The 27,506-nt window shown below is 43.5% G+C and overlaps 1 protein-coding gene across 10 annotated transcripts in view; it reads left to right on the top strand.

The window, feature by feature from the left end:
• The window catches only part of LOC130392841 (sushi, von Willebrand factor type A, EGF and pentraxin domain-containing protein 1-like), a 137,366-nt gene that overhangs the window by 51,926 nt on the left and 57,934 nt on the right, over positions 1–27,506 (top strand). For 7 of the 10 annotated variants that reach the window (XM_056603330.1, XM_056603337.1, XM_056603339.1 and 4 more), the window contains one exon: positions 13,370–13,555. The exons of the other annotated variants lie outside the window; for them this stretch is intronic. In XM_056603330.1, the coding sequence (XP_056459305.1) occupies positions 13,370–13,555 (186 nt within the window). The remainder of the gene's footprint in view (positions 1–13,369; positions 13,556–27,506) is intronic. 10 annotated transcript variants of the gene reach the window in all.

Here is a 27,506-nt window from a genome sequence, read left to right as displayed (position 1 = left end):
TATATATATACATACGTTTTCCAATAAGGAACCTCGGTAATGCTTTATATTAAGGCCCTTGTAATAAGCCTTTGTTAATATGTAATAAGACCTTATTATATGCTTATTAACATTAATTTGTTTTAATAAGACTATCAAGTGTTATTAATAAAATAAATAAGCATGTTTATTGTGAGATTATAAGACTTTCATAAGCACTTATAAGAAACTTTTTAACTATTTATTGATTGCTTAAAGGTTGGGTATGGAATTCTCTTTTTTGGCCATTTATGCAAAATTACTTGAAATTCTTATCATAACCCACTTACAGCCACTGAGTTAGAAGTACTGACATGGAAATTAAACAAGTCATTCATCTGTGGAACTGCACTCCCCCTCCCCCGCTCGTGACTCCTTCGTGCACGTACTCAAAGCTCGTGACCCAGAGCAAGCTTCTGTTTGTTGTTAGCCTGCGGGAGCTACTGGAGCTAGCTAACTAGCTAATCCGCATTTGGACCTAGCACTAGAAGACAACCCTAAACTCCAATTTAGCTAGCCTGGCTCACTCTCGCGCATCTGTGTTCGCGCTTGTGCATGATTGCGCGTCCATGTACTTGGAATGGGTGGATTCAGAGTCAGCGTTGAAGGAGAGGACCATTTGAGTTGTGTATTTTCAAAATCAGCTGGCGTTTTTGCAAATCCCATACCCAACCTTTAATAACAATAATGGTCTTATGAGATTCTTATAGTTGTTAATAAACACATTACAAACCAATTTATTTATTTAGTCTTAATAACTTACAATGCTTATTAAGGTTAATAAATCCTTTATTAAACTGCTAATTATGCATTTTGCAGGTCCGGGATCTAAAGCGGGAACAATGCTTATTAAGGTTAATAAGTCCTTTAATATACACATAACAGTTAATGAGTACTATAGGTTATCAGGGTTGATAAAAGGTGAAATAAAAAACTAATGTATAAATAATATAATATTATTTATATATTATAATAATAAATGTACTGTAATACAATGTTATGGCGGTGAAGCACAAAAACACACTTTAAAACTGCTCTTTTGAAAATTTTAACAAAATTAAATAAAAAAAAACAAGAAAAAAAACGTGATTTATTACCGTTACTGACTGGAAATCAGTACGATTCATTCATTTTTGTTTTTATTTTACAATTCAATAGTTAAATAAAGAAGTTTATAATTTAAAACAATCTTGACACATCGGCCTGGCCTAAAGGAAAGAGAAGTTTTTACGTTGATTGCTTCCAATGTTGTGTTGGTCACACTAAAAAAATATTTATTTATTTTTTAGTGAATAAAACACAACATAGGGAACTTAATAAATTATAATAATCTCACATTAAATCGCAATATTGGTCAAAATAATTGCAATTCGATTGTTTCCCCAAATCGTTCAGCCCTAGTTAGCAGACAGGTTACAATAATCATTAAGCCTTTTAGACATGGATTCATGACACAACTATTAGAAAAAAAATTAAAAAAAGTTGAAAAACGTTCAACTTTTTCGGCAGCGACGGATCCGTTGTCCAATCAGAACACGTATGCAAATTTAAGCACTGTGACACTACTCGGGCACTGACGACCCTGAAACCTCCCCCATCCGTCAGCCACGCCTTCTGAGTCCTTTGACTGACGGTGCAGTGGGCACGAGGCGTTAGGGTGTTCGTGCTGATGATTCCGACATGTTCTCCAAACGTTCGTCAAACACTTCGTCAAGCCTTCATCCACTTGCATTAACAGAACTTCCGGTTCAAAATGACCTTCAAAATGAAAGTCTTTAAAGGATATATTATATGAGGCACAAAACAGATCACACTCGCTCAACATGTGCAGACTTAACCTTAAAGAGCAATTCTGTTATTTTGAACATTGAGCCCCCTCTCTGATTTGTCTAGGATGAAATAGAATGGTTAAAGCTGAAATTTTGAATATTGGTCCTGTCTCTTGGTCCTGGTATTTGGCTAATTTCGAATCACCCTGCCTGCTTCACAATGGCTGGCTATGTGCATTCACAAACCTGTCCTTAAAACACCCCTAAACGTTTGTTTTCAGAAATGTGAACCTCATCAAGTGGTGATATTCCTAATCAAGTATCGTAGCGATATGCAGTTACTGTCTGCATTTCTGAAAACAAACGTTTAGGGTTGTTTTAAAGGTCACATGACATGCCACCAGGTGTGGTGTGATTAGCCGTTACAAGCCATTTTGGAAATCTGCCCCTTATGACATCACAGTTAGGCGTGTCCACCTAGATGTGTGACAGATAGATGAGCAACGTTTGCTACAGTCCACTGGGTAGGCTGGTAGACTGACCTATCCAGCTCACATCTAGGTGGACATGCCCACCAGTGATGTCATTAGAGGCAGATTTCCTAAACGGCTTGTAACGGCTGATCACACATCACCTGGTGGCATGTCATGGGACCTTTAAGGACAGGGTTGTGAATGTAAATAGACAGCCATTGTGAAGCAGGCAGGGGCGATTCAAAATTAGCCAAATACCAGAGACAGGAGCAATATTAAAAATGTTGGTGTTTACCACTCTATTTCATCCTCGACAAACCAGAAAGGGGACTCAATGTTCAAAATACCGGAATTGTCCTTAAATAAGCATTGTTCCCGCTTTAGATCCCCTGCAAAATGCATAATAAGCCGTTTAATAAAGGATTTATTAACCATAATAAGCATAAAAAATGCTTAGTAAAGTTTTAACAGTGACATAATATGTAAGTTAGTAAGAATCAATAAATGGGTTTGTAATGCTTTGATTAACAACTAAAAGAAACTCATAAGACTTATTAATATTATTAAGCAATCAATAAATAGTTAACACGTTTCTTATAAGTGCTTATAAAAGTCTTATAATATCACAAAAAACATCTTTATTAAGTTATTTCTAACACTCATAGATAGTCCTAACCCCAATTAATGTTTATAAGCATATAATAAGTGTCTTATTACCTATTAACAAAGGCTTATTACAAGGACCTTAATATAAAGCGTTACCGGAACCTCTAGGGGCTTGAGCTGTGGCAACATTTATAGCTCTATCATTTTTATACATGAGTTACCGAGTACTATTTTTCTGCAATGTTCATCACCAGCCAAAGTTTTCATTGGAGGGGCGGGCAAGGGCGGTGCGGGGCAGGGGGGGGGGGGGGGTAGCAGGGGCTCCTCCCTCCAGAAAAAGGCTGGGCCCCCTCCAAGCCACCCCGCCCCAAACCCTGAGTCATTTTGTGATGGAAAATATGTATGGAAAAAAATATGTTTTCAATAATAATATGTTGAGCAACACAGGGAAAAATCAGACGGGTGACCAAGTTATGGAGTTTGCAACTCTCATGCCCCATGGTCCGCACAACCCTGAGAGTCGCCTTTTATTTAAACACACCACACACACACATTTAACACACAATATGCCGCCGACCCTCCGTCGATGGCGACCACGGCCGAGATTGCCGCAATAACATAATAATATCTATATATCTATATGAAGACATCGGACTGACTTATATGCAGCACTCGAGTTTGAGGGGGGATGGCATCCCCCTTTGGAATTAAAATGATCAAAATCATCCCCCTTCTGAAACAGCCATCCCCCCTTCCCATCCCCTGTTATTGTATCAATTAATGTGGAAATATTACCGCTATTTCATTATAGCGGTTTCCTTTTTCAATTCGGCGCAGCAACGTTACTTTTCCCAGGGACAGATTTGACAGCGATACTGCATTCTCGGGCAGTATGCTATTGCGCAAGCACGCAGGCGTACTTGCGCAATAGTGCCTTCACAAGCTCTCATTCCACACCGTACAAGACCGACACTGGTAGCGTGAAGCTGCCTCTGCATCTCAGACATCGCTTCCGCAAGCAACTCTGTCCCCTTTTCTGCCTTTCATTCCAACCCCTGAGCAACGCTAGTCTCCCCTCTCTGCCGAATGCATTTTTGAAAAAAAGAACAAGCAATGTTTTTAAAATCCTTAAATGTGATCCATGCCTCAGAATCGTGTGATGCGTCCAATCAGCTGCGTTTTTGGGGATAAAATAAGAGCGATGACATGACAGCAGTCATCGCTCTTATTTTATCCCCAAAAATATAATAATATAATAATTATCTCACCGTTGGTCTCCCAACATATGCGCTGTCATCAGCACAAATCTGTCCCTAAAAGTTAAAATCCACCATCCCCCCTGGCTTTTTTTACAACTCGACCAAAAACTGAACTAGGAAATCATATTTATATCATATTATTTGTTATTGTTTTTTGCAGTGCTATTTAATAATTTGGATAGTATAAAAGCTAGGAATGCATAATGTTAGGGCACACTTGTTGGTTAGTCTTAGTAATCACACTCATTGGGAATTGGTAGAATTGGCATTGATGGACACGCGAGAGGTAATTCGCTGACAACACGATATACACGATATACACCCCCCACACACACACACACACACACACACACAGACAGACAGACAGACAGACAGACAGACAGACAGACAGACAGACAGACAGACAGACAGACAGACAGACAGACAGACAGACAGACAGACAGACAGACAGACAGACAGACAGACAGACAGACAGACAGACAGACAGACAGACAGACAGACAGACAGACAGACAGACAGACAGACACACACACACACACACACCTTTTATTAGTAATATAATAATGACAAGGTTATAAGATGCAAGAAATGCGCTAAACTATTAGGTTGTAACCATTGCGAAAAAGTTCGTAATGGGTTTTGGGATGAGTGTTTCCTTCACTCGTTCAAAAATATTATGTATAAAGTCTTGTACCCTTGCTTTTTATTAACTTTTCCCCAAAAAGAATTGCTTACGACTACCTTGACGAATGATTAGCTTTATGTTTATTTTACAGGTCTCATGGCATGCTACTTTATGAATGCTTACATAGAGCTGTTAGTTGGCCCCTAATACAGTACTTGAAGACGTTCAAGAAATTCAGCCTTGGTGCAGAATTACAGCCACTACAAGCCAGTCCCACAATGAGCTTTCCACAAACTTGCCGTTTTTTAGAGGGGGGTCAAGGTGGAGGTTGGGGGTGTGGCCCTAAGCAGCTTGCGGCCACGGTACCATGCAGTCGTTTTTACAGTGGATGCATCGCAATGGCGAGGCGCACACAGCTTTTTGCTTTGTTCTGTAAATATTCTAGAAAACTCTGGGTGCGCCGGCGGGAGTCCTTGAGCTCTGTATCTAAATACTATATTATACATTGATATTGTCGAGTGTTGGACACCGCACGCGCGGTGATTTATGGGAACGATCGCGTACGACACACACACACCGCTCCGCGGGGGGTGTTTTGTGTGTGTGTGTGAGTCTGGGTGTCGCACGTACGCTCCCCGGGACCAACCTAGGTCGAGACCCACTTGTCTCCGTGAATCGTTGGTTTCACGGAGGCGCTCGGTCCGGCTCGGCTCAGTCTTAATCCGGTCCGACCCAGGTCACTCTGTTAAGTCCCTTCACAACAGTTTTTACTTTAATACGAATTCAGACCCGTCCGTTTAGCGGGACCAAAGTCTCTCGAAACAATAATAGTTAATACGAAATGATGTATCTTTTTTGCCTTGTCACCCCCTATACACGTCAGCCACAATCAACCATTGCCTGTACAATGCGCCACTCACCGTGAGGGGATCAGCTGGGAGAGCGCGTGTCGTTCTGCTTTGCCTGTGTCGAGGAGTCGACAGGGGAAAGGACTCGAACGATTGAGTTAACCTACTACAAATGTATTCAGGTAGATTTATTCTTAGGTCCAATAAACAAAATCACTTTTACAACTGAGTATAGATTTGAAAAGAAAAGACAGTAAAAAGAAGAAGAAAATAGATGAAGAATGGCCTATTAAAAATACCAACGTCCTCTTGGGTGGAGCCAAGGTTGGGTTTCTAAGTCTAGGTACCAAACGTTCTCTCGGGTGGAGCCAAGGTTGGGTTTCTAAGTCTAGGTACCAAACGTTCTCTCGGGTGGAGCCAAGGTTGGATTTCTAAGTCTAGGTACCAAACGTTCTCTCGGGTGGAGCCAAGGTTGGATTTCTAAGTCTAAGTTTTAACGTTGACGCAACTCTCGTGCCTCAGTGCACCGCATGACCCCGAGAGTTGCCTTTGTTGAGTTAATCACGCTTAAGACTAAGTTAGTGCTTAAGAAGTTTCCTATTTAAAGTATACAACTTCCTCTCAAGAGGCCCTTGAGGTTGGAAGTACCAACGTCCTCTTGGGTGGAGCCAAGGTTGGATTTCTAAGTCTAAGTACCAAACGTTCTCTCGGGTGGAGCCAAGGTTGGATTTCTAAGTCTAAGTACCAAACGTTCTCTCGGGTGGAGCCAAGGTTGGGTTTCTAAGTCTAGGTACCAAACGTTCTCTCGGGTGGAGCCAAGGTTGGATTTCTAAGTCTAGGTACCAAACGTTCTCTCGGGTGGAGCCAAGGTTGGATTTCTAAGTCTAAGTTTTAACGTTGACGCAACTCTCGTGCCTCAGTGCACCGCATGACCCCGAGAGTTGCCTTTGTTGAGTTAATCACGCTTAAGACTAAGTTAGTGCTAAAGAAGTTTCCTATTTAAAGTATACAACTTCCTCTCAAGAGGCCCTTGAGGTTGGAAGTACCAACGTCCTCTTGGGTGGAGCCAAGGTTGGATTTCTAAGTCTAAGTACCAAACGTTCTCTCGGGTGGAGCCAAGGTTGGATTTCTAAGTCTAAGTACCAAACGTTCTCTCGGGTGGAGCCAAGGTTGGATTTCTAAGTCTAAGTACCAACGTCCTCTCGGGTGAAGTCCAAGGTTGGATTTCTAAATCTAAACTAAAAAGAAAACAGAGTCTGAACCGAGTCCCTAAGATGAAAATCTATTGCTACGAAGGCCACAGTTTTTTGGAAGCAGAAGAGCAAGAGCAGGGCAGAGAACACACGGCACCACACCAGCAGCAGAAGAACCAAAAAGACCGAGGACCAACGAACTAACTGAGCTTTCTCTGCAGATTTCCCTGTTTTACTCTCCTGATAACAAAAGATCCTTTGACAAACGTCCCCGAGTTTCCCTTATTTTGCCCGAGGGGCAACACAAGGAGCTTGAAGTTGTGTTCATACATCATGGGGTCTAAAGGGACACATGTTCTTTGTATTCCTCCAATGTTTCTCCACAAGGAGACATGTTTTAAGCATTCAATTTACTACATAAAAGTGTATATAATGTAACCAGTTAGCCCTATGGTAAGACATTTAAGGCACATCATTTTAACACATAAGAAAATCTAAAGCAAGCAATTTACTTTCACACAAGCAGTTATAAAGAAACCAATTTTCTTTATCCTAAAATAAATGTAAGCATTGAAGAAGTTATAAGGTAATCAATTTACCTTATCATAAAACATATGTAAGCATCAAAGAAGTTATAAGGTAATCAATTTACCTTATCATAAAACATATGTAAGCATCAAAGAAGTTATAAGGTAATCAATTTACCTTATCTTAGGATATATTTGATACACAATAAGTTATAAAGCAATCAATTTACTTTATCATAAGAGATACACAAGAAGTTATAAAGAAACCAATTTTCTTTATCATAAGATATGAGATACACAATATATATGGTGACCTTGTTGAAAGCATGGTGTCACAGCATGATTCTGGAGTGATTCTGGAACGGCTAGGTGCATCAATATAGTGAGTCCTATCGGGACACGCGTCAATATCTATATAATATAATATATATTATCACGGCCAAAAGCTGTGCGTGCGGCGGTGGTGCGGTGGCGCGACGGTGGTGCCTCACGGTGGTGGGCAGCGGGGCTCCGGCAGGAGACAATCGCGGGCAACAATCACTTTCTCCTCCATGTCGCAGTTCATGTACTTCAGGGAGTTACTTTCCCCCGAAATCCTTCTCATCCATGGCTGAGATAACGCCCACAACGAGTCTTGTTGTGGAAATACCAGAGACGTTAAAGAACCCGATGTTTTAAGCCCAACACACACCGGTGCCGAAGTCCACATTATTTTGGAAGTGCTAGCCCACACCGGCGCCGGCTAGTCGCTTGGCGGGGCACTGCCCCACTAGGCTTCACACCACTGTTCTAATCCCTAGCGTCGCCGCCCCCTGTTTGGTACATCCCGGTTTGTTGATCTTCTTCTTTCAAAAAATATCACAACGGTGCTGCAGCGCGCCGCTTCCTATTGGTGCTAGGGGCGACAAATGATGCTCGTTAAATGCGCACCAAGCCCAAAGTCGAACACACACCGGCGTGAAGCGGCGCGTCAAAAAGAACGCCTCCATTATTTCGGACGTACTAGCCCACACCGGCGGCGGCTAGACACACGCGGCAGGGACGGCAATTGACACTCGTGAAATGCCCACCGAGGCGCTTCGGCGCCGGTGTGTGGCCGGCTTTAAGCGGCATAACACCAACAGCAGAACAGTTATCCAAATAACAAAGAAGTGTCCAACACTTGCGTTGCAGTGTGTGTATTCACACACACACACACACACACACACATGTGGCGCTCGCACGGTCGTAGCTCATTGGGCAAAGCAGAGAAAGGGGAGGTAACATGTACCCGTATGACGACATACAGGGAAAAATTCCAAATCGGCGCGTCTGAGATTAGATATTTCAAAGGCAGAGCAGGATAGCTAGTGCTCGTTTTACACTTACCACCAATTCTAGCTACTGGGGGACCATAGGCAGGCTAGGGAAACTCATATTATTGTTAGAAAACCTCATAAAGTAAAATTGTCATGCCATGGGACCGTTAAGAACTAAATCTGTGGTGATAAGATGGTCATCAAGCAGTGGAAAGCTGTTTCTTATCGCTACTTAACTTTACACTACATATTCTGTCGTGCCCACTGTAGGAAACATCAACTTAATCACTTAGTCTTTGGGCAATTTTTGCCATTTTTTAGTTTTTGCACTGCACCTACTCTAGACTAGAGCACTGCTCCTTCATAGTATGACCTCTAATCACATGCTTGGTCTCTTTGGAAAGCTGAGAACCTGTAGAATTGTATGACATTATCAGAAAAACTGTATCATGTACTGACACAGTGCTGGGAAGGCTACAATATTGTTTTTCCTTCCAGCCGGTTACACACACCTCTAAAACCAAGCTAATTGTAGTACCCTGGGTAACACCATATTCATTGGAAACACTACTGAGCCCTAGCCCTAGTTATTGTGATGCTGTGTGTAAAAGCAGATCAACAAAGCATAAAAGATGAAGTCTCCAGCTCCTTTTATGTAATGATATGTTGTGGTAACCCGCTACCCAAATGAGCCGGGTTACCGGTACAAACGACACGTTTGGTGAAGGTTAAAGCCATTGTGGGCATTTATTAACCGTCAACTTTAGCCAACCAAGGCACTCGCGGTCTCTAGGGCCTCCGTGGGCCTCTAGCTGCACGTGGACCCGAGCGCTTCCTTCTTCCTCCCGAGCCCTGCTGTGCTGGGCTGGTCCTCCTTTTAAGATGGCCCCTCCGCTTTCGGCCAGGTGTCCCCCAATCACCCTGATTGGGGAGCCGAATGGGCTGCTCTCCATCGCCGGCTGGTGGGTGGGGGTGGTACACCCCGTCCTCCACGGTACCCCGGGCCTGTCCAGGCCGAGGCTTCCGTGGCGGGATGCCACAATGTCCATTCGTTTTGGTCAGGGTCCTTTTTGAGACTCCAAAAAAGACCTTTGGCTACCCAAAATGCTTACTGTAAACAAAAGTGAACCCAAACATGTAGAAGCATAATCTTGGTATCAAAAAGAATGAAAGGTTACACACTAGGCTTTCTTGTGAACCATTTAGATGGCATACAAGATGTTCTATATAATGAGACAAGCAACATCACAAAAAACAATTTTTTTGCTATTCCGCCTATGCAATTTTGACAAAGAAAAAGCTCAAACAAAGTGTTTTCGCAATTAATTCTACTTAAAAAGTGCAAACTGCAATGGTATGAAACACCAAAACTGAAATAGTCAAAACGTCTATCCTCAGAGAGAGTGGAAGCCTTTCAGGCTTGTCTGGCACTTTTTTGCAGGGGGATGATGTTGATGTTGGATGAAGTTCAGAACGTGCCTCAGACTATTGGGTCTGACGGCGTCGGCGCTGGTAGTAGTCCCACTTGGCCGCCTCCATATGAGGCCGGTTCAGCGATGGGTTGCATCACTCAAACTGAACCCGACGTGCCATGTCCATCGCCGAGTTTTGATCTCCACGGCTTGCGTCTTGGCGCTGCGCCCTTGGGGACACACGTCCTTTTTAACTACAGGCGTTACCATGGGAACTATCCTGGCAAGGAAGGTCCTTTCGACGGATGCCTTTCGGGCGGGCTGGGGAGCCGTATACGAGGGCAGAACAATAAATGGCACGTGGAGTTCACATATGCAGTTTGTTCACATAAACTGCCTGGAACTTCAGTCGGTGTCACTGGCGCTGAAACATTTTCTTCCCTTTCTGAAAGGGCAACATGTTCTAGTCAGGACGGACAACACCACGGTGGTGGCGTATATAAACCGTCAGGGGGAGCAATGCACACGTTGGCACACAGACTGACCATGTGGGGCAACACCCACCTGTTGTCGCTGAGAGCAACACACGTGCCAGGCGCGCGGAACTGGGGAGCAGATTTAATGACCAGGGGCGACCCTCGTTATGAGGACTGGAAACTCCACATCGTGGTCGTGAACCAGATATGGGAGAGATACGGTAGAGGGGAGGTCGATCTCTTTGCATCAGAGGAGAACACTGAGTACCCTCTGTTCTATTCCCTAACCGGTAGGAGCGCCCCGATGGGGCTGGATACTTTGGCATACGAGTGGCCGCTCATCCTCCTGTACGCTTTTCCCCCATTAGAACTGATCATTCCTACTCTCGCCAGAGTGTGAGAGAAGGGTCATGCGCTGATCCTTATAGCCCCCCGTTGGCCGGGAAAATATTGGTTGGAGGAAATAGTCCAGTTGCTGTGCAGCCAGCCTTGGCCTCTGCCTCCTGACGCAAGCGCATGGGGAAATCTTCAATCCTCATCCGGAGCACATGGCTCTTTGGGCCTGGCCCGTGAAAGGATGTACTGACGGCTGGACTCCCATGGAATGTCATTACGACTATCCAGGGGGCCAGGGCTTCCTCTACACGTTACGCATATGACGGGAGTCATATGCGGAGTCGCGGAGCTTGGCTGCTCAGTGGAGTTTATCTACAGTGCTTGATGCACTGTCACGTTTGAGCCCTTACAACAGGTAGAGCTTAAGACGCTCTCGTTCAAGACGGCTTTGTTGCTCGCATTGGCCTCGGCTAAACGCGCGAGTGACATCCATGCGCTGTCGGTTAGCCCGGCATGTATGCAGTTTTTGCGGGGTAACTCAAAGGTTTTATTAAAGCCGAATCCTGCGTTTGTTCCCAAGGTATTCGACTCTGCGTTGTCATACCGCCCTATTGAGCTGTTGGCTTTCCATTTTCCTCCTTTCTCGTACCAGAAGCAGGAGCAGCTGAATGCGCTCTGCCCGGTGTGGGGTTTACGCGTCTATGTTGATGGGACGGCTGGATTCAGGAAATTGGAGCAGCTGTTTGTATCATGTGCTACGTCACACCTAGGGAAGCCTCTCTCGAAGCAGCGTTTATCAAACTGGATCGTGGGGGCTATAGCCATGGCCTATAATAGCATGGGTTTGGAACCCCCTGTCGGCCTGCGCGCACATTCGACTCTCGGCATGTCCGCATCATGAGCACTGTTTCAGGGGGTCTCATTGGAAGAGATATGTACGGCTGCCTGCTGGGCGACGCCTCACACTTTCACTAGATTCTACAGGTTGGATGTTACTGCGCCTAATCTGTCTCACACTGTCTTGAGCGTTGGATCAGTGAACATACCTGTTTGATGGGTTTGCACTGGTACTTCTTTGTCAATACGGGAGTTACTATATCCCATAGTGAGATACCGAGCGAATATTGAAAGAAAACTTAAGGTTAAGAAATTAACCAAGGTTTTCTGATATATGAGTGAGGTATCAATCTCACCAGACCACCCTCCTTGCCCGGAGCGAGGACGTCATGAAGCAGACATCCCCTACAAGCAGACGTCATGTCTGTTGGCCAGTCACGACTGGCGTAGTGTAAAATTGCTTCTGGCGGACAGCGCAAGGGGCGTGTCCCATAGTGAGATACCTCACTCATATATCAGAAAACCTTGGTTAATTTCTTAACCTTAAGATACCATGAATCAGACGACAATAGCGGAATAAAAACCCTAAATCACAGTTTTCTACAAAAAAACATTGCAGTGTTGCAGGTTTTCTATTTTTCGGCTGCTTTGTATAAGATGGCTCGTGCATATACACAATGTAATTAGACTAAAATAATATTGATATTCGAATTCGGTGGACTCTTATGAACATTTCAATACCCAACATGAAGTATCAACTCATTGCTAAGGACATCCACAACGACGATAAAATAAGAATGCACCAAGGGAGGGGGAGGGTGAGGGGGGCTATTTTAACCTAAGACACAAGGATATATTTGATCTATATTCGCTAAACATATTATTTCACCGAATGCTTGACATTTATTGACATTCCTGCGATTCTAAGCTTTCAAACTGTGCATGACATGACTATATCACTCAACCTTATGATGCCGAAAATTGACCCAGCATGTTGGGGGGAAGGGGTGCAGGGGCGGCCTTCCCTACAGGCGGGTTAGGCGGCCGCCTAGAGCGCCATCTAGAGGGGGAGCGCAAAATAATGCGCCCAAAAAAAAAAAAAAATCTTTTTTTTTTTCTCCCTCCTGGCTCATATTTTTGCGCCCCTTCTATATCTCCAACCAATATTTTGACATAAAAAAAAAAAAATCTAACATTAGGGTAAAATGAGCCAAAAATCGAAAACGGAAGGGGAACCTACCTCCTTGGTTTCGTCAGAACATGCTAGTACTATAAGGCGTTTGGTTAGAGTGTTTTCAAGAATCGAGAATCAAGAACGAAATCAAGAAAATGAAGAGGCAAAAGCCATCCGGGGCGCAATTTTTTCCTCCGTGGATTTTATTCTTGAATTAATGTTTGTTCATCGTTGCGATCAATTGTGTTTATGTGAAAGAAATGCAGTTACAGGGCAAAACAGTTTTTCAAGGTTGCAATTCAGTTTTCGTTGGGAATTAACAAACTTTTTTTTTTTTTTTGCGGAGGGGGGGGGGGGGGGGGGGGGGCGCCAGGAGTGAAGCTCGCCTAGAGCGCCAAATGTGCTGGGGCCGCCCCTGAAGGGGTGGTATAACTAAAACATGCCCGCCGGCGGGATTTGACGATTAAGTGGATGACTCACTGTGAAGCTTATTATATGTTGTCCCTCTCTCTGTATAGATAGAGGTAGCGAAATAACTTGTGGGGATCCGCCGTCGCTGCCTGATGGAAAAATCTGTGGAAATTTTAAGGCACCCCACAAGCACGGGGATAAAGTGAGATACGCTTGTGGAATTAACTTCACCATTAAGGGAGACGTCAAGACCTGTGAGAACGGACAATGGACCGGAGAGACTAGATGTCTTGGTGAGTATTCTCTGAACCTTTAAGTCAAATTGAGGTCAATGTTACGATACTGTCCAGTCATAGTTGTTACCTGAACGCACACAGCATTGATAATTTTCAACTGCAATAATACCTAGAACGATGATTTCAGTTAGAAGTCGAGTACCCCGCAGGATTTTATAAATAATAAGATTCTAAATGCTAATTTCTGATTACTTTAAGGAATAATCTGGTGCTATTCACAAGCTCAAATAATGAAAAGATTGAGCCAAATAAAGTTCAAAGATTTATGTTTATGATACTTAAAGTGATACTTCAACGGTAGAGATATGAAGGTTATTTTAAGTAAATAATTCTATGTATATGTATGTTAAAAAAAAAAGAAATCGGTTCATCCTAGCCTGAGAGTGGCTCAAAAGTAAGGAATCCTCCAACTACCACAGTGCATTGCGCCTGCTGCACCGCCCGCCTGTTTCCGTTTGGAGGGGGAAGTATCCATGGTCCCTAGTGCGAGTAGTAGCGCGAGCAAACTTATCCCCGTAAACGTATATGTAAACATATACCTGTGATACGTTGACTAGTTTCGACTTCTGCCCTAGTTTTTTCAAAGGCACCATTTGTATATTACTGTACACAGCATAAAAACATTTGCTAATTACAGTAGCTCAGCATGTCAAGTATTTGTACTCAATGTATATCCCCAGTTGAAATAAGTGTCGATCTTATACAGTAGGCCTAATTAAGTATAACAGCACTTGGGTTAGTAAACAAATCACAAAAACCAACATGAATGTGAAGTTTTATTCATGATTTTTTTTTTTTTTAAATAACTATTTAAAAAAATAAAACGTGTAGGGTGTGTTTGCTAGAGTCAAAATAATCACAGGTCATCTTGAGCATCTACTGTCTCCTGGTAGCCATGGTACTGCCCATCTTGGGCTGGGTAATTAGCTCTGATGGCCTGGACAACACAGGAAGCCGATACCTTGAGTAGCCTATACAGCATTACACAGACTTCAAAATAATGTAACGTAGCCTATGCTCTGCCAATAAGATCGGCTACTTCCAGATAACTGCATTGTCATATTCCCCGGGACTCAAAACTTTTGTAGCCAATGTGTTGGTAAAAAAACAAACACGTACTCTATGCTCAGGCATCTGTTTCTCCCGGCGGTCTTTGGCTGGCGTTTCCAGTTCACTTTCTGGGTCCGGAAATATGTATCCAATACCCAACTGTTCAGATGATACGTAAGGCCTGGGTGAGATGTTACACAAATGGCCCCGTCCTCGCCAGATTCAGCCATTTTTTCTAGAAGAAACTGGCACAGGGACTCTGTGTTAGGCGAACAGAGCAAACCGGCGCGCTCCGGCTCCTCGTCCTCGTCCTTGGCAGCCCAGCTGCAGCCGCAGTAGCCTCCTCCTCTATTTGTGTCAATTCTTCCTGGCCGTATTCAGGCTCGTACTAATAGCCCTGAATGTCCAAATCCAAATTTGTTCTCTAGCTAAGTGGTGAAGAAACATGGCAGACATTGTGTTAACATATCGCTCCCGCCTGCCCCCCCCCTCATTGCTTATTGGTGGGGTCACAAATTTGCGGAATCAGTGGTTTGTAGTCCTCGGCCCTTCTAGCAGGCAAGCAAAGTTCTCCAGAGATGACGTGAAACGCGTAATTTTACGTAATCTCGGGAGAAAATTGGATCAGGAAAGCTGGACCAATAGCGATATTACAATGATAGAACGCCGGTTCCGAATGGGTGAAGTATCCCTTTAAGATGTAATTAGTAGCCTAAATAAATAATAATGGCGGTTTGTAAGATAGTTTATGATACCATTATTCACATTAAAAAATTATTTAAAAGTAAGGTAATCTCTATTATAGCCAGCAGTAATACAACCTTCATCACTTGATGTACATCTAACCGGGGGCTGGCATTGAGTCTAGCGGCGACTACAGTTATGTTGACAATGCCACCTTGAAAATGTTAAATTCAAAGACAGTTAAGTGTGTTTAGTGTTAAATGAAAACCGGGTTCCCCAAATACGGTTTTTGGGAGACGGAGACCTGAGTTTCCCCCAAAACAATTATATTTACTTAACAAGTAAATACAGGATAAATCAAATCAAACAACAAATAACAGGTGTCATTCATGGAGATGGCTGGCAAGTAAGTGACAACCGTTGACAGGGGGATTCGAGAGGCTACTCACCATTTGCACACCCAGGCCTGTAAAACACACACACAAAAATCCAGCAAAATAAGAAGCGGCACATTGATGGTATGGTGAGCCCTATAATGCAACACCCTGTAGCCGGCTGGATGTCCCACTTGGCTCTCCCAAACAGACAAAACACGTTATCATCAAAATGGGGTTAGTTTTTTGAGGGAAGAAAATATAATGAACAAAATGAACAAAAGCAAAATAAAAGGAAATCATAAATAGGCACGGCCTACAGCTTAAACATGGCATTATTATTGGTGTGATTCAGATGACTCGGACACCAGCCTTCCGAGCTGCAAGTGGGGAAATCTCCCAGCTTTCTTGCGGCATTCCATGGAGGCACGGCCCCCATTTGGTCGGGCCCCCTCGGAATTCTGAGAGTATACCGAGTTCAGTTATGACGCTCTCAACAAATATGGCTGTGCCCGTGAAGAGATTTATTTTCTATGTATTTGTAGCTAGGGTTGGGAATCGATCCGAATTTCCTGGATCGATCCGATTCCGATTCATAAGGTCACGATCCGATTCGATCCACGATTCGATCCGATTCGATATCGATCTATTTACAGACATAATGCAAATAAATACTGTCCCATAGACAAAACAGCTCCATGTGTTTGTGATTGTATCTGTGTACGTGTAAGAGGGACACAGAGAGAGAAGAGTCAAGAATCAAGTATTTATTTTAGACAAAAATCCAAGTATTATTTGAAATTTAAGTAACCATGGCAGAATTAAAACAATGACCAGAACTAAACAACAATGACCAAATAAAATATAAATAAATTAAAATGAAATGGCCCTCTATATTAGAAAACTACAAGAACCCCTGTACCCAGTCTTTGACAACCAGAGACTTGTGAAATGCCATACAGGTTGAGAGAGAGAGAGAGAGAGAGAGAGAGAGAGAGAGAGAGAGAGAGAGAGAGAGAGAGAGAGAGAGAGAGAGAGAGAGAGAGAGAGAGAGAGAGAGAGAGAGAGAGAGAGAGAGAGAGAGAGGCCTGCCTTGGGCTGAATGTATGTAAAAGTGTGCTAGATGGTAATAACATAGGCCTACCCATGGCAGGAGTAAAACAATAGACAGGAACTAACCAACCAGCTCAGCCACAAGAACAAAGTGAAAAAATTATGCCTGACTGAGATGAGTCCTAGTCTTCAGGAATTGTGTAATTTTTCTGGAGAAAAAGGAGCTGGTCAACATGCTGTGGAGTGAGGCAGCTCCTTTGAGCACTAACAATGTCTCCAGCTGTTGAGAAAACTCGTTCAGATGGGACACTGGTCCCAGGTATGCAAAGATATTGCTTTGCAAGGCCTGCCAAAAGAGGGAAATCCTCTGCATGCACCTGCCACCATGTCAGTGGATTTTGTGAAAGAGGAATAGCTGGCACTTTCCTGTAGGTGGCGATCTCTTCCTCTGCCCTTTCAGTTGTTGTTTTCTTCTGTAGTGGAGTTGGTGGTCTGTACGCCGACCCCAGTAAAGCCATCAGAGCAGAGTCTTTGGGCCTCTTTGGTTGAGTTGGTGCAGGTGCAGGTGCAGCCACATCCATTGAACCATGGGTGTTCTCTTGCTCTGGTGTAGTGTTCTGATGCAGAATAATATTACAAAAGAAAATAATACACAAATTAACCTGAATTCAGTCTTTTGCAGCTCAATTAAGAAAAAATAGTCTAAATATTCAAATGGGCAAACTATATAATCTGCAAACTTACATCGGTTGATGGGTTTGGATGAGCAGCTTCAGAGGTCAATTTCAAGAAGACAGCATCACGTGCCTCATCAGACAGGAACGGTAGGGTCTTGAAACGTGGATCCAAGGATGATGCTACACACAAGGTCTCCTTCAGGCCTTCATATCTATATAGAGGAACATATATCACTTTAGATAGATAGCAGGGTAGGTCTACAGTAAATGCAGGAACAGTCATGCAAACACTATTATGAATAGCACAGTTTTAAAAAAATCACTGCTCTATTCTATGAGAAGATGAGAACAAAATCAGAGACAAATCTATTTAAAAACTACATATGCATTTCAGTGCTGCGTACTACTACACAGCCATGTTTCCCGAAGCTCCGCTAGGCATTGGAAAAAACTACTTAATTCATCGTTCAGATCTACTTTATCTTATTACTCCGGATCAGACCGCAGAAAAAGCCTTGGACTTTCCTATCGCCAACATGCCTCCGCATTCGGATATCTCAGGCACGGAGACTGGGAAATGCACAGACTGCGCCAAACTGGAAAAGACATTGGCTTTAATTGAAACGAGACTAGCAGCAGTAGAAAAATGCAAAGGACTCCTACAGGATACAGTGCCGATGGGTGAGTTTGCTGAGCTCACTCAGATAAAGCAAGATGACCAAAGCTACACTGTATCCTTCCCGAAGCTGGACAAGAGAGAGACAGTTCCAGCTGCGTCTCACTGGCACAGAGTCGGCGCTAAGCCAAAGCAACATACCAAAGTGAATCAACAAGTTCACTCAACACCGAATGCTAAGCTACCCAAAGCTAAAGTTACATGTATCAGCCGGATTAGCCCGTCACTGAAATTAACCCTGCCACTGAAGAACCGGTTCCTGCCACTTCAAGAGTCCACGAACGCGCCTGCCACCGATGCACCCCTGAGCCCCGAGATGCGTCCGGACGGACAGTGTGGACAGAGACGGAACAACCAGTCGCCACGGAGGCGGGCTGCGCATGTGTCTGCCACCGTCCAACAAGGGCCCATCTCAGAGACAGATGAACCAGACACTCTGATTATAGGAGACTCAACTATCAAGGATATAACCGGTAAGAAGATCAAAACATGCATCTTCCCATATGGAATGGTTAGTGATATCAACCATAAACTAGCCAAAATCATATTGGAAAACCCCAAAATCTCACAGATTATTGTGCATGCAGGATTTAATGATATTCAAAGAGAACAGTCAGAACTTCTGAAGAGGGATAACACTGATCTATTGGATACACTGGACAAAATACACATCAAGTCTTTCATCAGTGGACCCATACCAACAGTTGACAGGGGAATAAACAGATTCAGTCGTCTACTTGCACTGAATACATGGCTTTCCAGAGTCTGCAATGAAAGAGGAAGGGACTTTATTGACAATTTCAACTTATTCTGGGGGCGCAAATATCTTTTCAGAGCAGATGGCCTACACCCAAACAGGTTAGGCTCAAAACTGTTGAGGGACAATCTTCTCTTCTCGCTTTACGCACAGGCCACAATCTTGCCATGGTCTGACGCACAGGCCACAATCAGAGCACAGGTTGAGAAGAAGCGAGCCTACAGCCTCCCCCACACAACTACTCTGCCACTATCTGACACACAGATAGCAGACAGCCCACAGACCTTGAAGAGAGACAACAGCCCGCCCGACGCCATCAACACTGTGCCCTCCCCCATCGCTGATGCTGGCTTGGCGAGGAACGGCCACCCCCCTCCTCTGCATTCCCCCATCGACGATGACCTCCAGCCTCATCTCTCCCATAGCCACAACAACAACTCCAGCTCCGATGTCTCCCTTTGCGATTTTCCAGCCGAATTTAAGAAACTGGAATATGCTGGCATCAAACTTGCATCTGTGTCAATGATAGCATCGCCACGTCATGGCCGCAGGCTGCTAACACCCAGGAGGATGGCGCCCCACCCCCACCACCGTACTGATAGTAGTCCTGAGTATTACTGAGACAAAAAAGGGTTCAGCCGTAGACACAGTATAAAGGAAGTTTCTCATAATCTGCTGAACCCAAGGTTGCCTACGTCAAAGCAGGGCAACTTTCGCATTCATGCTGTAACCAATAAGAGAGTAAACCAAGGGAAACTTAGACACACTGCTAACCTCATAAATCTCATATCTATTGCCTCCAAACCAAAAACAACCTTAAAGCCTATCAACAGCACCATCAGGATGGCTCTACTTAATGTGAGGTCTCTTAATAACAAATCATTTTTAGTTAATGATTTTATTAACACTTCTAAACTGGATTTTATGTTTTTAACTGAAACATGGCTGGAACAAAATAACAGTGCAACCGTTCTGATAGAGACAGCTCCTCCCGACTATAACTTTTTTGATGCATGTAGATCTGGAAAAAGAGGTGGAGGGGTTGCTGCTATATTTAAAAATGTATTTCAGGGGAAACAGATGTTATTTGGTGATTTTCCATCGTTCGAATACCTTAGTGCTGTATTGAAATGCTCCCCCAGAGTTCTCCTATTAATTATTTACAGGCCACCAACATATTCTGCAAAAATTTTCGATGACTTCACAGAATTATTGTCTAGCATCTCCACAGAATTTGACTGTCTAGTTATAACTGGTGACTTCAATTTTCATACTGATGATTTGAATGACAAGTGTGCAAAAAAACTTTTTACCATTTTGGACACATTTGAACTGTCTCAACATGTGAAAGAGGCTACTCATTGTAAGGGGCACACTCTAGACCTGGTTATCACAAAGGGCCTCAATGTTTCTGATCTCTCTGTGACTGATCCTTCCTTGTCTGACCACTTTTGTGTTTTCTTTAACATATCTTTTATTCCCGACATACAGACAAAATCAAACACTGTCAAAAAACGGTATATCAATGAAGATTCTAATGTACTTTTTAAAAAGGCCATCTCCTTGCTACCACCTCTAAACCCATGTTCTGCTGATGATCTTGTAGAAAACTTGAATTTGAAAATTTTGAAAGTCATAGATGTCATTGCACCTTATAAGGTTAAAACGATTTCTGGAAAGCAAAAGGCACCCTGGAGAAAAGCTGCTTCTGTAACAGCACAGAAAAAAGAATGCAGGAAGGTTGAACGCATCTGGCGTAAAACAAAACTTCATATTCACCATGATATCTATAAAGAGAGCCTCCGTGCCTACAATTTAGACTTCAAAAAATGCTAGAGAAACATTTTTCTCCAATATCATTAAAACCAACACTAATAATGCAAAAACCCTATTTGCAACTGTGGACAGACTGACCAACCCCCCAACACAAATTCCACCTGGTCTCCATTCCACGCTGAAATGCAATGAGTTTGCAGCTTTTTATACTGATAAAATTGAAGGTATCAGACGCGCCATCAATATCTCCACTTCAAACAAAAATGTTGGACTACCACCCTGTTCAGGCAAAAATAACGTGGCAAGGATGGCATGCTTTAATGTTATAGACTCTCAAAATCTTGTGGAAACTGTCACACAACTAAAGACATCCACCTGTTGCCTTGATACTATACCTACCAACCTCTTTAAGAATGTTTTTGACTGCCTAGCAGCAGACATATTGCAGATAGTTAACAACTCTCTCCAGTCAGGCAATTTCCCAAAAGCTTTGAAAACTGCAGTTATTAAACCCCTTTTAAAAAAGCGGAGCCTAGATGCCTCTGTTATTAACAACTACAGACCGATATCAAATCTACCCTTCATAAGTAAAATCATTGAGAAAGTTGTCCTCCAGCAACTTAATCACTTCCTGGCATCAACTGGTTGCTATGACACCTTCCAATCAGGATTTCGACCCCTGCACAGCACGGAGACCGCCCTTATTAAAGTTGTAAAAGACATCCGTCTTAACACAGACTCTGGCAAAATCTCAATACTAATGCTACTTGACCTCAGTGCTGCATTCGACACTGTAGACCATACATTACTTCTGGACAGGTTAGAAAACTGGGTGGGGCTTTCAGGCACCGTCTTAAATTGGTTCAGGTCCTACCTACAAAATAGGAACTACTTTGTTTCCATTGGCGACTTTGTATCAGAATCAACCAACGTGACATGTGGAGTCCCACAAGGTTCGATCCTCTTTATTCAACATCTACATGCTCCCACTAGGGCAAATCATGCATAATAACAATATTGACCATCATTGCTATGCTGATGACACGCAAATCTATGTATCGCTATCACCAAATGATTATCGGCCCATAGATCTGCTGTGCCAGTGCATTGAGCAAGTGAAAGAATGGATGTGCCGAAATTTCCTTCAACTAAATGAGGACAAAACAGAGATAATTGTATTTGGTTCTAAAACGGAAAGGCTTAAAGTAACCGAACACCTTCACTCTCCGTCCCTCAAAACCTCTATCAAATCCAGAAATCTAGGGGTTATCATGGATTCAGATTTACATTTCGACAGTCACATCAAATCAGTTACAAAATCTGCATATTATCACCTTAAAAATGTAGCAAGACTTAGAGGGCTTATGTCCACCGAAGACTTACAAAAACTTGTACATGCCTTTATCACTAGTAAGCTTGATTACTGCAATGGTCTCCTTACAGGTCTCCCAAAACAAACTCTGAGGAAGCTTCAGCTTGTTCAGAATGCTGCTGCTAGAGTTCTAACAAATACCAAAAAATGTGATCATATTACACCAATTCTGAAATCGTTACATTGGCTTCCTGTAGGTCAGAGAATTGACTTTAAAATCATGTTGCTAACCTATAAATCCCTACATGGTTTAGGCCCAAAATATTTAACTGATATGCTTCCACCACATCAGCCTTCGAGACCACTAAGATCCTCTGAGACCTATCTGTTAATTATCCCCAGAGTAAACACAAAACATGGGAAAGCAGGATTTAGTTACTATGCAACAAATAGCTGGAATAAACTCCCAGAGGATTTAAGACTTGCCCCAACTCTGAGCACCTTTTAAAACAAGACTGAAGACTTTTATGTTTGCTATAGCTTTCTGCTAAATATCTATTATTTTATTTTATTGTACGACAATGTTTATATGTGAAGCACTTTGAGTCTGCCTTGTGTATGAAAAGTGCTACAGAAATAAAGTTGCCTTGCCTTGCCTTAAATGAACATACCTTGAACTCAAGTTCTGGTGGACAGCAATGATGATGATTTTGAGCTCCTTAATGATGGACGTGTCTTCGGCAGTGCATGCCATCTGATTAAGCAGTTGAAATTGCAGCGGGGCAACCATTGACATGGTAGGGGACTCCTCCTCAGAGATGGCTAGGGTGGCGGTCTTCATGGGTCCGAGGCATCTAACCACGTCCTCTGCAGTGGTGATGCCCGTCTCAGTCAATGTGCAGAGGTCATTCTCCCTCCTGCTGACGTCGGGGGACAGCAGCGCTGCTGAGATGGCTGGCTGCTGCTCGAGGAAACGGCCCAGCATATCCAGCGAGCTGTTCCACCGGGTCGTGACATCCATCACGAGTTTATGTTGCGGCAGTTGAAGTAGCTGTTGCTTAACTTTCAGTGAGTGGCTCGCAGTGGGACTTCGGTGGAAGAACCCAACAATCCGCCGTACCCGCCCCAGTAAGCGTGCGATAGCAGGAGTTTTTAGTCCTGCTTGGGATGCCAGGTTGAGGAGGTGGGCGAAACAGCCCATGTGAAAACGACCCATCAAATGCACCGCTTTCACGATGTTGGCTGCATTATCCGTAACAAGAGCGGGGTTTTTGTCGGAAATTCCCCACTCTTCTATGGCTTCAGCGAGCAGGTCTGCGAGATTGCTTGCAGTGTGGCTCGTTTCAACTGCTCTGGTCTGAAGGACGCTAGCGGCTAGTCTCCACTCCTCGTCGATGTGATTGTCAGGTAGGACACAGTATTTCTCGAGGTCCAGCAGTCACATGTCAACGCCACCCTCTCGGCAGATTTCAGTGAATGCACAAGGGCATCTTTTGTTTTTGCATACATTCGTGGAATCACAGTTTCGCTCAGATGTTTGCGACTGGGCAGGACATAGCGTGGTTCAAGCCTCTTGATCAGTAGTTTAAATCCAGCATTTTCCACTACGCTGTAGGGTCGGAGGTCTTTATTAATAAATATTCAGACACCCTTGGTTATGCTCAAGGCACGCGTAGAATTCGAGGGAAACTTAACCCCAAATGCCTTTTCCAGTGCTGTTTGGTTCGCGGATTAGATTTAGCTAGGTCGCCGTGGTGCCTGGTTAAGTGGTTGCGGAGATTCGTGGTATTGCCACTATATTTTACCTCTGTCTGACACAGTTTGCACACTGCTTTTGTTCTGTCTAGTTCGTCTTTGTCCTCGTAACGTCTGAATCAGAAGTTTTGCCAAACATCAGCCTTCATTCCAGAAGGTGATTTTAGTGGTGCCGCTTCAACCATCTCGCTAGCTTAAGTTTCGGTTTCGTTTAGCCGGCACTCGCTTTTTATAGTGCGCCTTGCGCGTCAAAGAAAATAGTGCCTTTAGTCACCTGGAAAAGATCGATCCAGACATTTTTGGATCGATATCGTGCTTTTTGAGCGTGAATCGATATCGGATCGCGGATCGATTTTTTGAACACAGCCCTATTTGTAGCACGTTGGTCAAATATTTGAATGCTTTTACACACTTGATTACAATGCTATATTATTCCGGTCACCAATTTATGCATTGCACGGTCTTGCTGTGCGTGCAATACAATGTCGACTTGCTGGTTTGCTAAAGAGGCTAATGTAGCTAACAATAAACAACGACTAGCCAATTTCATGACACAGTCTCAAAGATGAACGGTAACGCAATAAGTGCTCCGAGACCGGAAATTAAGTCACAAGTGCAACTCGGAAGGCTGGTTTCCGAGTCATCTTGATCACACCATAAGCCTAGGCAAGGCAAGGCAAGGCAACTTTATTTATGGAGCACTTCTCATACACAAGGCAGAATCAAAGTGCTTCACATATAAACATTGTCATAAAATAATAGATAAGTAAAAGAAAACATTTGCAATAAATTAGTAAAATAGATAGAAAATAAAGGCAAAGTTAAAAAAGCAATGTATTTAAAGGTGCCATGGCATGAAAATCTCACTTTATGAGGTTTTCTAACATATATATGAGTTCCCCTAGCCTGCCTATGGTCCCCCAGTGGCTAAAACTTGCGTTCGGTGTAAAACGAGCACCAGGTGTTCTGCTTGCCTTTGAAAAAACGGAGGCTCAAGTGCACTGATTTGGAATGTGGTTTCATATGTCGTCACATAGCATCTAAGCTCCTCCCCTTACTCTGCCTGGCACGCCCAGAGAATTTGGCCCTCCAATGACACACGACCGTGCGAACTCCACATGTGTGTGTGTGTGTGAATACACACACTGTAACGCAAGTGTTTCTTATTCGGTTCTTTGACGTCTCTTGTATTTCCACAACGAGACTGTAGTGGAGGTTATCTCAGCCATGGTTGAGAAGTAATTGGGGGAAAGGAACTTTGGCTTTGACTCCCTGAAGTACATTAACTGCGACATGCCGCCGGTTGCCGCGAGGCACCACCGCCCGGTAGCGGGCAGCCGGCAGCAGGCAGCGCGCAGTTCAGTCTACTTCAGATTGATGTGAAAGTGGAAGAACCAGAGACGTCGGAGAACCCGACAAAGTCATTTGTGATCCATAATATCGTCTGGAGGCGCACACAGCTTTTTGCCGTGATAATATATAATATAGATATCTATGTATTATATGATATTATTTAGATATAGAGCTCCAGGACTGTTACGCAAGTGTTGTACACTTCCTTGTTATTTGGATAACCGTTCTTCTTTTGGTGTTATGGCACATAACACGTCAGACTCTCGTCTCTGGTATTTCTACAACGAGACTCGTAGTGGGGGTTATCTCAGCCATGGTTGAGAACATAGACCGCGGAACGTGTTTGAACAAGGGGGGGCCACAATCGCAAGAGGGGGTCACCAACATTTTACCAACATTTTAGGTCCGACATTATCCATAGCCAAGGCTATGCACGGTATACGAGGACACGCACGTAATGCCATCAGTCACGTCAGCCAGCACAGAACAGCGCAGAATAAAATGCACAAGAAAGGTACCTCGGTGGTCGGTGGTGGTAACGCAACTGAAACTGCTTGCTTGTACCAGTACTAAAGAGAGAGAGAGAGAGAGAGAGAGAGAGAGAGAGAGAGAATGCGGATGTGGATGCACATCACTTTGCCAGGATGATTTTACTTTAAATGTCCAAACAGCCAACAACACTAATAACCCAAGTCCAAAATATGCCAGCACAGAAGTGCGCAAATTGCCAAAACAGTCAACACAGCACAGAAGGCTAGCCTACATAGATGAATCAATGGTCATGACTTAAGCCCACAACATGCCAGCACATAACTGTGCAGAATAAAATGCTCAATCAGCCAAAAATACACAACAAAAGCACCACAGTAAGATGTTAACTCAACATAAACTCACTTGTATCAGTACAATGCAGTATAAAAACATTGAACAAAGAAGAGTGCACACGGCGGTGCTAATAAAACCATTGACCTACGCTTAAAACTTCCCAAAGGCTTGCCTGCGTCTGTCATTGGCCTGCACGAACTCCTTAGCGATGGCTGTCATGTCGATGTCCTCCAGAATGTCACGGTGAATATGGCAGTTCATCAAGTCATTCAGTCTTTTTTGTGTCATTGTGGATCGGAGGTATGATTTCAGTCGACGAAGTGTAGAAAACGAACGCTCTACTTCTTTCGCGCGATTTTCAGTGCTGCGCAGTTATAGGTCTACATTTTGCAACATTCATGCATGACGTGTGACGTGAACAATATTGGTTTAGAAATACCATTGATTAAATTATTAATGATGATATTATTTAGATATAGAGCTCCAGGACTCCCCTGTGTTCTAGAATATTTACAGAACACGGCTAAAGGCTGTGTGCGCCTCGCCATTGCGATGCATCCACTGTAAACAGAGCGCATGGTACCGTGGCTGCAAGCTGCTCAGGGCCACACCCCCACCCTCCTCCTTGACCCGCCTCGCTCCTCCTCATTTGCATTATAGCTACAGACACCAAAACAGCGCATTTGGGGGAAGCTCAATGTGCGACTGGCTCGGAGTGGCTGTAACTCTGCACCACGGCTGAATTTTGGGAACGTCTTTGAATACTGTGTTAGTGGCCCACTAATACCTATATTAAAGCGTCCATAAATGAGCATTTCATGGCACCTTTAAGATCAGATCAACGGTCTCTCTGGTACCCATGTCGGGACTCCAACCCGACCTAAAGGAACTTGTTCCTTTCTCTGGGACTACAACCCGGATTTTGGGACTCTAACCCAGACAGAACTCAGGTCTCAAACCCTTCAAAGTTACCCATGTCAGGACTCCAACCCGACCTAAAGGAACTTGGTCCTTTCTCTGGGACTCCAACCCGACCCAATGGAACTTGGTCCTTTCTCTGGGACTACAACCCGACCTAAAGGAACTTGGTCCTTTCTCTGGGACTCCAACCCAGATCCTGGGTCTCCAACCCGGATTCTAAGACTCTCTCTGGTAAAAATAGAAAATAAAGGCAAAGTTAAAAAGGCATTTAAGTAATAAAATAGAAAATAAAGACAAAGTAAACAAAACAATGAATGCAATGTATTTTGAGATTTAGCAGAAAGCTAAAGCAAACATTAAAGTCTTCAGTCTTGTTTTTTGGTCAGAGTTGGGGCAAGTCTTAAATCCTCAAGGAGTTGATTCAAGCTATTTGTTGCATACTAACTAAATCCTGCTTACCCATGTTTTTTATTTACTCTGGGAAAAATTAACAGATTGGTCTCAGAAGTTCTTAGTGGTCTAGAAGGCTTATTGAGTGTTATCAGTTAAATATGTTTGCCCTGAACCATGTAGGGATTTATAGGTTAGCAACATGATCTTAAAATCAATTCTCTGACCTACAGGAAGCCAATGTAACGATTTAAGAATTGGTGTAATATGTTCAAATTTGTTGGTCTTTGTTAGAACTCTAGCAGCAGCATTCTGAACAAGCTGAAGTTTCCTTCAAGTTTTTTT

Source organism: Gadus chalcogrammus, chromosome 12 (genome assembly GCF_026213295.1).
Source record: "Gadus chalcogrammus isolate NIFS_2021 chromosome 12, NIFS_Gcha_1.0, whole genome shotgun sequence".
NCBI lineage: Eukaryota > Metazoa > Chordata > Actinopteri > Gadiformes > Gadidae > Gadus > Gadus chalcogrammus.
The sequence above is the reverse complement of the archived record's forward strand: the minus strand, read 5'-3'. Positions and strand labels throughout refer to the sequence as shown.